Source organism: Olea europaea, chromosome 6, assembly GCF_002742605.1.
Source record: "Olea europaea var. sylvestris chromosome 6, O_europaea_v1, whole genome shotgun sequence".
Classification (NCBI taxonomy): Eukaryota; Viridiplantae; Streptophyta; class Magnoliopsida; order Lamiales; family Oleaceae; genus Olea; species Olea europaea.
Window position 1 is genome coordinate 25,762,995 of NC_036242.1, and position 12,576 is coordinate 25,775,570.

Sequence of the window (12,576 nt, forward strand, 5' to 3'; positions counted from 1 at the left end):
ATGGAGGCCAAACAAGGCTACATTGAATATTAAATTTTTTGCCACTTTCATCGTAAAGTTGTTCAATAGTTTTTCGGGATTTGATCTTTGGTCCTTAACACAAAGTGCATTGAACGTCAAATGAGCAGGTCCTTGATCCTCAACACAAAGTGCCTTAAATGATCGAAGGATTCAGTCTTTGTCCTTAACTCAAAGTACCGTGGATGGTCAAAGGAATTGGTCCCTAATCCCAAACATAAAGTGCCTTGGACGGTAGAAGGAAACGGTCATTGGTCCTTAACACTTTGTGCCTTGAACAGTCAAAGGAGACATTTCTTGGTTCTCAACACAAAGTGTCTTGGATGGTGAAAAGTGGTTGTCCTTGGCCCTCAATGTGCATGAAAGGTTAGCAATTTTGAGCCTGTTCATAAGTAAATATTGTCTGAATTCATAAAATAATTGCAGTGCGAAAAATTTAATCTCTACATAAAGAAAGTCTCAAACCTCAAAATTCTAAGCCCAACTTACCATAAAATATAAAACCTGTTCAAAATCAAATTAGCTATGAATTATATAAAATAAATAAATAATCAAAAAACATTCATGTAAAAAAACCTTGTTCTCAAATTTGGAGGAAAAGAATTTTATTCTAAGTCAAATTCATAGTTTATTCTCAAATTTTCCATTTGTATCAAATTACTAATAGAAAGTTCGAATTCAAATCAAATTTAGAATTGAATTTAATTTAAAGAATTTGAAAATCAAGATTTATTAATTTAGTTATTTCCAATGTTTCTAAAATCGGACCGTACATCGACCCGAAAAAGATAAAGGGTCAAGGGTCAAAATGTTGAATCGAGATCGAACCGGGGTTGAACCGATTGGTAAAAATATTGAAAAATATCCGATTGGCAAAAATATTGAAAAATATCCTTTCAAAAAAAAAAAAATTCAAATCTAATTAGTCAATGATACCAATTTAATCATACTATTAACAAATGCACTTATTGCTAATTAATTATCAGTAGTTAAATATTCTTTAGCAGTACCTTACTGCAATATAAAAGGAAAATAATATTAAACTATAAAGTGATGGGACCCACCCACTCTTTTATAGTTAAACCTCGATAAAGTAATGTTCGATAAAGTAATAATCTCGATTATATAATAATTTCTTTCGATCTCGACTTGGGCCAATGGACTAAAGTAATAACATCGCTAAATGCATTAAGTAATAAAAAAAATTGAATCCTTATATATATATATATATATATATATATATAGACCAAAATCTTTCAATCAATCAACAATACTCGTACAATAATCATTCCTTTTGAAAATATGCATTTATAGTTGATTGTTTTTTCTTCCCACCTAAACCAAAATGAACCCCATCCTTAACTTTTTGTAGAGCATACACAACTTCCGGAATATTTTGCTCGTGTTGTAGTAAGTAGTTGCTTAATGTGACTATTGCTTGAAATGCCTCTTTTGACGACACATTTGGGACAACGCTACTATCATCTGGTTCAGAATCATTCTCATCATCATTACTGTTCATTACCGATTGAATAATTTCTTCGACTGTAGGTGATTCCATAACTGCATCATTCTCGTTAGGATAGTTCAAAAGATATTCAACATCCATCACATTTATATAGTGTAAATTAGAGATGACATCATTTAATCCTTGGATACCTTCATCTAATTCATCAACTTCTGGTTCGGGAACATTGTTTTCCTCTGACCGAATCTTGCAATGCCAAAAACAATTTGCAATTGTTGTTGTCTTCACATCAAAATTCCAAGCCATGTTAGCAAAATTAATAGCATTCAAAATATTAATTTTTTTTGGGATTCGGTGCTTCAACCTCAAGGCCTTGTAAGATGCTAGAATAAAAATGACGACGATAATGAGTTTTGAATGCTCGAATAATCTCAGCATCACATGGTTGAATCTTAGACGTTGTGTTAGGAGGTAAGAAAAATAACTCCTCTACATTTCTCAAGCCTTCAACTACCTTTGGATGAGTTGGGCAATTGTCTACTATTAAGAGAACCTTTCTGCCATTCATTCTCTTATCAAACCAACCAACAAAATCTTGAAAAAGCAAGTCAGTCATCCAAGCTTTCTTGTTAGATCGATACTTGCAATTAAGATTGTTCATGTTCACATTTTTAAAGTATCTAGGATTTGCATGCTTACCAATAACCCAAAATGGTACTTTATCAGATCCATCGCCATTGCAACAAACACCAACAGTAATTCTCTCCTCATCTCTTTTGCGTCTTTCGAGCTGCTTGTTAGCAAGTCAATGATCAGCTTCCAATCAGTAAAATAATCCAGTTTCATCCATATTGTAAACATCCTTCAATTGAAACTGGTATAGTTTTGATCGTATTCCAGGTAAAGCATTTTCAATGTTCTCCATGATAATTGAACCACTTTCACCAAAACGTCGGTAAGATTTGATTCCATATCTTGCCTTGAAACGTTCTAACCATTTACTAGAAAAGCTGAATTCTGGATTAGTTTTACCATACATTTTTTGCAAAAAGCTCTTTTGCTTTTCCTTAGATAATTTCTCCAGACATGTTCACTTTATCTTGCATTTGAAGAAACCACTCATACAAGACTTTCTCTAAATCAGGGTATTTTGCCGATTTGTACCTTTTAACATCGCTATTTTTCATCTCATTTGACAAATATTCCGACGCCCTTTTGAGAGTGTTCGATATTGTTGATTGACTAATAGTCAAATCAAACTTTTGTTGCACCCATGCTTGCATATCTTTTTGGCTAATAGTTGGATTCTCTTTCTTATGCTCACATATTGCACTCCTCATTTTATCGGTTAAAGTTGATTTTTTTTACTCCTTTCAAATGATGAGAAGACATTGGAGGGGAAACAAAATATTGTATGTGCTTGGAATATGTCTTCCAAACATCTAACTTTTATAGGTAAAGACTAAACCTTTTCATTTGCTATGTACGTGAACTTAGTTTTTAGAGACATTAAGTTTCATTAAAACTTTTGAGCTTCCCTAGATTCAAATAATACTTTGATTAGTGTCATTTGATTTTTCTTACCACATACGATGTACATATTTTATATTGAAAAACTCTCTCTAAAATAATAAATATTTATTTATCGATAAATGAATAATTTATTCATTTATCGATAAATAAATAATCTCGCTAAATGAATATTTTTTTCCGGTCCCGAGGGTATTACTTTATCGAGATTTAATTGTAAACAAAAACGGTGTGGAAGTCATCTATTTTCCTGATTTGGGAATTAACAGAGACTGCCATTACTCACCAGATGAAGAATGCAGAAGATGAAGGAGAAACTTCGTTCAAAGAAAAAAGATGGAAAATAAAGCAATAGCAGTCTTCTTTTAGTCTCATTGAAGGTAAGATGAAAAAGGCTAGAATCACTTCAAGATTTAGAAAGAAATCGAAAAATGGCCAGATTTTTTTCTTTTCTGTAACTTGATAACCAATCAACTCGTAAACCCGCTTCCGGGTCACCGGTTTCCAGTTAGCCGGTTGGTTTAGCGGTTTTGATGCCGATTTTTGAGTGAACGGTTTTACTAGCATAACCGAACTGATTTTTCGACCGGTTCCCGATTTTTTCGGTTCAACCGGCCAGTCCAGTCCGATTTTGACAACACTGGTTATTTCATAATCAATAAATAAATCATGAGCAGACACTTGTGGACATAAAAAAATGGATTGGATCGATCTAAATAATTAGCCCAATTAAATTTATTAAAATAAAATCTACTAATGCCAACAAAAAAAAAAATTAAAGGCCCGACCCACTCTTTTAAAATCCATAATTATTCAATTATTCTTTTTAATTAAAATTAATTAGATGATTACCAAATTGGCACAAATTTCCCTATAAATAGAACCAAATGTCCACAAAATTTAACAAGGAAAAGTACAAACGAAAATCATAAATCCTGAAGAAATCCTAAAGCCCGAGGAAGAGATGAAACATCTAAAGTCTTAGTCCGACGAACATTAAAAAGATCAAAATTTTCTTCAAATTTAGCAATTCCAAATCAAGTCCAGGAAGATTAAAGTTTTTTTCAAATCAAATCAAATTTAAGTTCAAGTTCCAAAGTTCAAATTCAAACCCCAAGATCCAAGTGGCAAACAAGTCAAGTTCTCAACAAATCTCGAAATCTAGTATTCAAGTCACGTGGCCCCTTGTGTTCAAACATTCAAATCATTAATCAAATGATTTTGCAATTACAAGATAATTAATATTCATTTGTATTTTTCAAAATACAATTTGTAATAATTTCTGTATTTTAATACACAAAATTCGTCGTACACGTCTATGAATAAGAATATCGTATATGCACACACCAATCTCACCGTCTATACAACACTCACCCTTTACATTTTTCTTAACTAGATTCTACAAACTAAAAATAGATCCACTTAAAAAGGTTTTGAATTATAGACATAAATATGAACTCTAGTAAGCTGTCAATTAAAGAAATCGAATTCCTCTTAAATACATGAACATGAAACTTATAGATATGAAATTAGGTTCCACTTGCTGTTAATAAAGTACAATGAATATTGGAACGTACTGCATGAATTCAAGTTAATTGAGAATTAATGAAATTGAGTTCCACTTAATGAAAATAAAGTTGAACGATTTTTGAAATGCATTTTCATACTAATAAATATGAAAATTGACAAAATCATTCATGATAATAATTTATGTAAATAGGAATTTTATTTGATATTAGGAAATAGAAATCAGTTAGGATTATTGGATCGAGCAATATAGGATTTTTAAAATCGTTTTTTAATTACCTGGCTGCCTTTTTTTAATAGATTAAAAAATAATATAAACTTTCTCATATTAAATTAAAACTTTATTTAAAGCCATAATATAACGGTTATCTTCTATGTCGATGTTTCAAAAAGAAATAATATCTCAAAAAAATTCAACGAAAAGTATGTATTATTGATGTTAATTAAGTAGTTGAAAAAATAATTAATAATAATATTGTTCAAACAGTAACTAAATAAATATATATTGAAAAAAAAAAGTATGTATTATTGAAATAATTGAGTTAGGGTCCGTTTGATTGATTTCGGTTCCATGGAAAATGTTACATTCGAAAAATTCATTTTATACTTTGACCATTTGATACGAAAGTGAAAATGAAGTTCGAATTCTAAAATATAACGAGTTAAAGTATATTTTTGGCCAATTAAATGTAAAATACATTTATGAAGTTTTGATGAATTTTTGTTTTCTAACTTATATGAAATTTATTTGCCTTTTTAGTCGTTGCAATGAAATTGGGCCTTAAAAGTAAGGCTACAATCGTCAAGAAGTATAAAAATATATTACAGATATAGATTAGCCGTTTCGCATATATTTCTCGTTTTTCATTTCGCTCTCTTTCGTATTTTCTCTGCATTCTGTGGGAGGTCTCTTTCTCACTTCCTTTCGGAGCCTCCCTCCCTCCCTCCTTCCTTGCTTCTCCATATTCACACACTCTATCTATAGATAATAGCATATATTCTTATAAATTTCATAAACAGAGTTGTGTTAGTATAGCTATGGCTTCCGATAATTACACCGATAAAAACGCTGTTTTTCGCAAGCTCAGAGCCAAGTCCGATAACAAGGTTTGCCTTGTTTTTAATTTCTTGGAATTTTTTTCTTTTATTCGAAATTTCGATTGCAAATACTGAGATCTGATTCAGATCTGCACGTTTTTTGTTTGGATCTGCTTTTTGTTTATTTGCAGATGTGTTTCGATTGCAATGCGAAGAATCCTACTTGGGCGTCGGTGACGTACGGGATCTTCCTGTGTATTGATTGCTCTGCTGTTCACCGAAGCCTCGGCGTTCACGTCAGCTTCGTTAGGTATTTTTTATTTGAATGAAAATTCTGCTAATTTCGTTCTGTTGTTGATCAGATGATTTTTTAGGATCAAATCTGGAGATTTTTAAACCTGGTTGTACTGTTGATATTTTAATACTCGTAAGAGTATTGCGCCATGGGCTAAAATGGTTCTAGGTGTGAAATAGATAATTCTATGAAGGGGCAATTTAGCCCCCATTTGGCTCCTTTGAAATGAAAATGTGTGGAATAGTAAATTTATTTATTATTTTTTTCTGGAAAAATGAGTGTTTGAAAAAGAAGGATTTACTTAATATTATTTTATGGATTTATTACTGAAGTCTTTATTTTATATTTTTCAAACTAATGTCAAACTTTAATGGATGGTAGGTTCTTAAAAGTGGATTTTATTTTATTTTTTTCCATAGAGAATTGTGTAACTAAAGGTTATAAATTTACCGAAAATGTTGATATTCTTCTAAATAGAAAGTGTATCATACCTTTTGGAAATACAATGGAAGAAATAGCTGTAGTTTGCTGAAATTCTACAACTCATTCAGTTTCAACACCTGTTACTGTAATTAAGAGGATCTTATCCTAATAGTCACAAGAATTATGTTAAGTTGAGTAGCATGGGTATCAGTATTGAATAATGAACTACTGGAAAGTTCATAAAGATGCACTAATAATGTGTTATTATTATTTTTGTTAAGTTAATGTGGATGATTAATTTATTACCAGAACATAGGAGGCTTGGCAGTTATTAAAGAATGCCATTTGGAAAATCTGAGTTGTTACAAATTTGATTTATTTATTCTACATTTATTCACTCTACTGATACCCTCCCTGTGCTGAAGAATTTGTTATCAGCTCAGAGTAACCAATCTGTGTTGTTTTGAGTGTTTCTGTACATTTTAGTTGATCGTGCAGATATGCAATGAAGTTGAATTAACTGTCATATCAAACCTGAATTTTCTTTTGTTATGCTACAATTATTTTAATTAATTGATAAATATTATAACTTGTAATTATCTATTAATGTTAGATGGATGGGAACTATAATGATCTGGCAGGCAAGCAAAATTTTGAGTTTTGAAAATATAGGCAACTTAAAGAAGCCATGGATCCTTGCAAAAAATTTGACTTCATTAGTTTCTAGGGACACCTGCCTCAAAAAAACCCATTTGAAGCAGGAAAAGTTTGTCCATTGGCACTCTTTGAGGCAGTAAAATGATAGAATGCTTTCATGTGGACTTAAATTTCTAGCGTGCATCATAAGAGAAGCACAATGTACTCTCTTTATCATGAATATTCTTCAACCTATAACTAAAATATGAAGATTGTGTAAAATGACAACTGGAGCATGAATTAAGTCTCAACAGAAATTGACAGGTGAATTTCTTTCTTTTGATGCAAGGTTACATTCTTGGTTAAATTTTGTTGCTGCATTGTTACATATCTATCCAAATAGAACCTGAACTGTATGTCTTAATTCAAGTTTTGCTCGAGATTGTCTGGTTGGTCAAACAACTTATCAGGGATATATGATGGTTTACACTATAAGCAGATATCCCTATCTTTTAAATCACCTTCAAAACCACACATTTACTGGCTTCATCTTGGCAAATAAAACTCATCTCGTTTACAGCTTGTCATAGCAGTCGAAGGCAGTTGTGGTAATAAATTATCTTGCAGAAGATCAGTAAGTCTTCCACTGCTGGATTTTTATTTCACCACTTTATGTCTAGTAATATTATAGGGAAATTCATGTTCTAAGGTGGTTTTCAAGGCAAATGCTGATTAATGGAGATTACAGTGTTGATGACAGTGAAGAGTTAAGCTTGGACGTGAGTTCTGCAGAGTCAACTTTTGTACGTTTATTTTTATTTTCTTGGGTTGGGGGGAAGAGGGAAGGAGAAGTAAGAGAAAAAGGGTGGAGGTGTAAGGGCGTGTATAATGTATATGTGGGATAGCTGATACTTCTGCCTTCAAAGCAGTTAATACATCAAACTATACAGCTGAAGATTTGAAAAAAGACCAGATGCTACCAGCTACAATATACAGAATTTTACTGCATCTTACCTGAAGGGAAGAAAACGTGACTAAGATGTCTTGGATAATTGATACTTCTTCTACCCTCGAAGCATGTATCATCTAATATATCAAACTTATATCGAAGATGCTATCTTGGGGACCAAGAAATTCGGAGCTCAAGTTCTCTTCAGATAGGATGTGACATAGAATATAATTGAACAAGAATGAGATTGAGAAAGAAAGAGGAAGAGAGGGAGAAGGAGAGAAGAAAGGGAAGAGAATATATAGAGAATTCAAAGGGAGAAAGTAAGAGTTTATTCAATATTCAAGTCTAAATATTATAATGTAAAGACCCTCTTTACTAATCTAATTTTGATGGTAAACTACTAATAAAATACTAGAAAATCTATTAAATAAAACCGTGCTTACTTTTGCTAAAATAATTATCGAATTTGGAAAGTATTCCATATAAGTTCTCTACTAAGATTCCCATTAGGAAGCCACTAGTGCATCTAACTGCTGCATATTTCAAAAATAAAAACTGATGCTACCAGCTGTGATACATATCTATAGACATATTCCCATCCTGCAACGCCTAGTTTCATACCCTAAGGATATTGTAACAGCACCCAACAGTAAAGCACTAGCTGAAATGCTACCCTAAGCATATTAATATAGAGAAATAAAGATATATTTGCTGGCAAGTTATGGCATCGAATCCTATCCAAGAACTACATTGCATTTGAATTTTGGATTTTTCTCCTTTTCTCATAATATTTTCTCCATCATCTTGGAATGTATGTGCATCGAAAGACCTCTATCTAAGTGTTCGAGCAACTTTCTCTTTTATTACATTATCCAAGCATATCCTTAAGGCCTTGAAATTCCAACTTTTGCATCTGCTGCCATGCCATGTTAACTTTGACTTTTTAAGCATTCACTACTTATATAGGATCCTCTCTGTTTAGTGCACCTATTAATGTGAAAATCACATCAGGCTTGAAGAAGGATGATATCCAAACACGTGCACATGCAAAGAAATAGATTGAATGGAAGAGAAGAAGAAGAAGAAGAAAGGAGAGTAAGAAAGAGGAGGTGTTGGGCAAGTAGATACCAAAAATATGGAGATATTTTGGGAAGGAGGTGCTGAAAAACTGAAAGGTCAAAGTAAGTGGGCAACAATTTAAAAATATATACATATGGAGACAATAATGAGGAAACAAGGAAAAAGAAACAGAAAATAGGACAGTGGAAATATGGAATTGCTCATGTTGTAACTTGTCAACGGTGATAGATTTTATTCTTCAAATACCTTCTCATTAAAACACTGGCTTTCAAGCAGGAAACTGGAAGAGGTAGGAACCAGGTTGTTTTGTACAGTTTCTAGTTCTATAGAAAAAATTCATCAGTATCTTCTGCACTGGTGTTGTTTTAATCTTTCTTTATAGCCCCAATTGTCTTATTGGTTTTTCTTTGAAATTTATTGGTTTGTAACTCCCAAAAGTCTGGTATGTTGTTCTAGTCTTCCCATCAAGCCTCTTCATTTATTATTTGAAAATATTCCGACTCATAATATTACAATAATAGCCCCAATTCTCTTATGGGTCTTTGAAATTTGTTTTTGTAACTCCCAAAAGCCTGGTATGTTGCTCTAATCATCCCATCTAGCCTCTTCATTTATTATTTGAAAATATTCCGACTCATAATCTTACAATTATCCAATTTATCATTGTAGATCTACAAATTTAGATTCATGGACTCCTGAGCAGCTGAAAATGATGGCCTTTGGTGGAAATAACCGTGCGCAAGTTTTCTTCAAGCAGCATGGATGGACCGATGGAGGCAAGATTGAGGCCAAATATACATCAAGGGCTGCTGAGTTATACAAGCAGTTGCTTTCAAAAGAAGTTGCTAAAAGTAATGCAGAAGAAGCAGTTTTACCTTCATCTCCTGTTGCATCTGAATCAATACAACCTTCTAACAAATTTCCTGATAGTAAGATCAGTGAAGTCCCAACAGGAAGTTCTGTCAATGATTCACCAGAAGAAAGTTCTTCAGTAAAGTCCGAAAAAACGGAGGTTTCTGCTTCAACAAAAACCTCTCAAACAGTTGTCACAACGATCATGAGGAAGCCTCTTGGTGCAAAGAAAACTGGGAAGGTGGGGGGCCTCGGTGCTAGAAAGCTTACTACTAAGGTAAAGATTAGGTTTTTTCCGTTTTGCTAAGAACCAAATGATTCAAATTACATATTATATCTCAATATGGAGGTGATAATTGTTTAATTCTCCATGATTACTGAATATCTGAATGCCTTTTTCCCAATGCAGCCTAGTGAAGGTCTCTACGACCAGAAGCCTGAAGAGCTCCCCCCTGTACAGGTTTCCTCAGGCACTTCTTCAAACAATGGCACCCCCAAAGTTGCTTCATCTTTTGCATCTCGATTTGAGTATTCGGACAATGTTCAACCTGCTGATGTGAGTCCTGGAGGTGCTCATGTAGTTGGCCATGTAACTCCACCCAAGTCATCTGACTTTTTCTCTGAATATGGCATGGACATTGGTTTCCCAAAGAAGAGTAGCATGAACTCGACCAAAGTACAAGTAAGTTAATATTTTTCCCTTATCATAGGGTGAAACTGAATCAGTTTTCAGTAATTGTTATTCTTAACGTAGAAAGAAAATATCTCTGATGTCTTGTGTAATAGGAAATTAAGATCTAATAAATGGATAAAAAAATATTTTATTTGTTGACTGTCTTATAAGGTCACCTGCCTTCTATTTATGGCATCATTTAAATGAAAGTTGGATTGAAACATGAAATTCCTAGTAAAAACGCAAGTCAAAAGCTGATTTTCTTATTTAATTTTTTTTGCTTTCCTTATATCCATCTCTGAGTTTTCAATTGAGTTGTGGTTCTGCACGATTGGAGGTTACCGATGCATGCTTCCTTTCAGTGCACAAGATCTCAACATAGTTCTTTCACCTATATATATCAGGTTGAGGAAACTGATGAAGCAAGGAAGAAATTTTCTAATGCAAAGTCCATATCATCGGCACAGTTTTTTGGTGTGAACAAAGCAAATGATATGGAAGCATCCGCTTCCCTGCAAAAGTTCTCTGTATGTGCTGTTATCCTTAATATGTCTTAATCTTCTGTTTTTATTGTCTTTTGGGTGAATTGGGTAGTCATTTCTTTAAATTTCATGGGTCTCTCTTTCCTGGCATCCTGGAGTTTGTTGACTTTTATATGATAATAACTGTTTTATTGGTCATATTTATTTATGAAGTGACTATAATATATGATTGTTATTGCTTAAATTTTAGATTAGAATTTTTAGAATGTTTATATAGCCAGAGACTTGGCATACCAACATTTCATAGATCTTTAAATCAGGGGTAAAACTGTTCCTTGTCCACCATGATTATAAATTTAAGGTTTATCTATAGTTGGTCCAACTTCAAAACCGTACTCATTATTTAGTTCATCAAATTTGTAATGGATTTAAAGTTTTTTAACAATAAAAATAAAATCCAGAGATACAAAGTGTTCTCTATGTTTATATATTTGTTAAGGAATAAGGATTCATCAGTTTGTAAAATTGTATTTAATAAGAATATACTTGAATTCTTAACCTTGAGGGGTAACTCAGTGGTCAGGTCTTGAGTTTGCTCTCCAATGGTCACCAGTTCGAGTCTTCTCAGGGTCACTGAGGTGAGTAGCTGGCTGTAAACTGCAAGGCCCGGTGAGAGTAGTCGAGGTGCGCGTGAGTTGGTCTGGACACCCATGGTCATAAAAAAAAAAAAAAGAATATACTTGAACTCTTGCATTTCCAATTAAGTATCCGTTCATTTCACGCTCGAAATTGATATGATTAGTACTTTGTTATTACATTATATTATTTTTCATTCAATTACTCCTTACGAATATTTTCCTTAATCCACTCTGAACAATCTTTGGTTATGTCATTTTACATGAAACTGGTCTTTTTGTTTGGTGGAAATATTAGTTGTCTTCAAGGACTCTGTATGCTGAATTCACGTTTGTTTGTTCTCTTCAATTTTAGGGTTCGGCATCAATCTCTAGTGCTGATCTCTTTGGCCACGATGCCAGTAATTCATCTGTTGATCTCACAGCTAGCGATCTCATTAACCGGCTGTCTTTTCAGGTACAAATGGGGCATGAAATGTTTGATGCATTGAATTATATTGTAATGGACAGGACAATATACGAGATTTTAACTTGTTTTCCATAATCCTGCCCTCTACTGTCTTTTCCTGTCTACTAAACATACCCGGGGCATCATTTTGGTTTGAGATTTCTTTCCCTGGTTAATCTATCTCTGATTTGTATCCAATATTTAACGGTATTTAACAGGCACAGCAAGATATCTCCTCTCTTAAGAATATTGCAGGAGAAACCGGGAAGAAGCTCACCTCCCTGGCGTCCAATATATTTACGGATATTCAGGACCGAATCCTCTGATACAATGCAAATTGTATTTTAATCTCAGACGTGGCATTGAATGTTGTTCCATGTAAAATGAGAGGTTTTTTCCTTAGATCAAATGGGATCTAAAAGTACTAGGTTTTATGATATGTTTTGTCCTAATTTGTACTGATCCATGCTTTTTGGAAGATATTGGATTTTTAAAATTTCTCAGCCTAATTTTGTGTTC

General features: G+C 33.1%; 1 protein-coding gene and 1 pseudogene across 3 annotated transcripts; one reads left to right on the plus strand and one right to left on the minus strand.

Moving 5' to 3' along the window:
• Window positions 1-276: 276 nt before the first annotated feature.
• Window positions 277-2,984, minus strand: LOC111395319 (annotated as a pseudogene).
• Window positions 2,985-5,398: 2,414 nt separating this feature from the next.
• On the plus strand, window positions 5,399-12,576 carry LOC111396257 (probable ADP-ribosylation factor GTPase-activating protein AGD8). Of its 3 annotated transcripts, none has more exons than XM_023022638.1 (8): window positions 5,399-5,650; window positions 5,773-5,891; window positions 8,899-9,256; window positions 9,637-10,096; window positions 10,229-10,501; window positions 10,897-11,019; window positions 11,965-12,066; window positions 12,276-12,576. In XM_023022638.1, the coding sequence occupies exons 4-8, from the start codon at window positions 9,677-9,679 to the stop codon at window positions 12,381-12,383; spliced, it is 1,026 nt and encodes a 341-aa protein (XP_022878406.1). In that variant the 5' UTR covers window positions 5,399-5,650; window positions 5,773-5,891; window positions 8,899-9,256; window positions 9,637-9,676; the 3' UTR covers window positions 12,384-12,576. The 3 variants fall into 3 exon arrangements, with proteins under 3 accessions (XP_022878406.1, XP_022878407.1, XP_022878405.1); XM_023022639.1 differs by having other exon boundaries at window positions 8,899-9,068; XM_023022637.1 differs by lacking the exon at window positions 8,899-9,256 and having other exon boundaries at window positions 5,582-5,650.

Coding starts and splice junctions, on each gene's coding strand:
- LOC111396257 (XM_023022637.1), top strand. CDS start 5,582: ATGGCTTCCGATAATTACACCGATAAAAACGCTGTTTTTCGCAAGCTC. Junction 5,651..5,772: donor GAGCCAAGTCCGATAACAAG/GTTTGCCTTGTT, acceptor GTTTATTTGCAG/ATGTGTTTCGATTGCAATGC. Junction 5,892..9,636: donor GTTCACGTCAGCTTCGTTAG/GTATTTTTTATT, acceptor TTATCATTGTAG/ATCTACAAATTTAGATTCAT.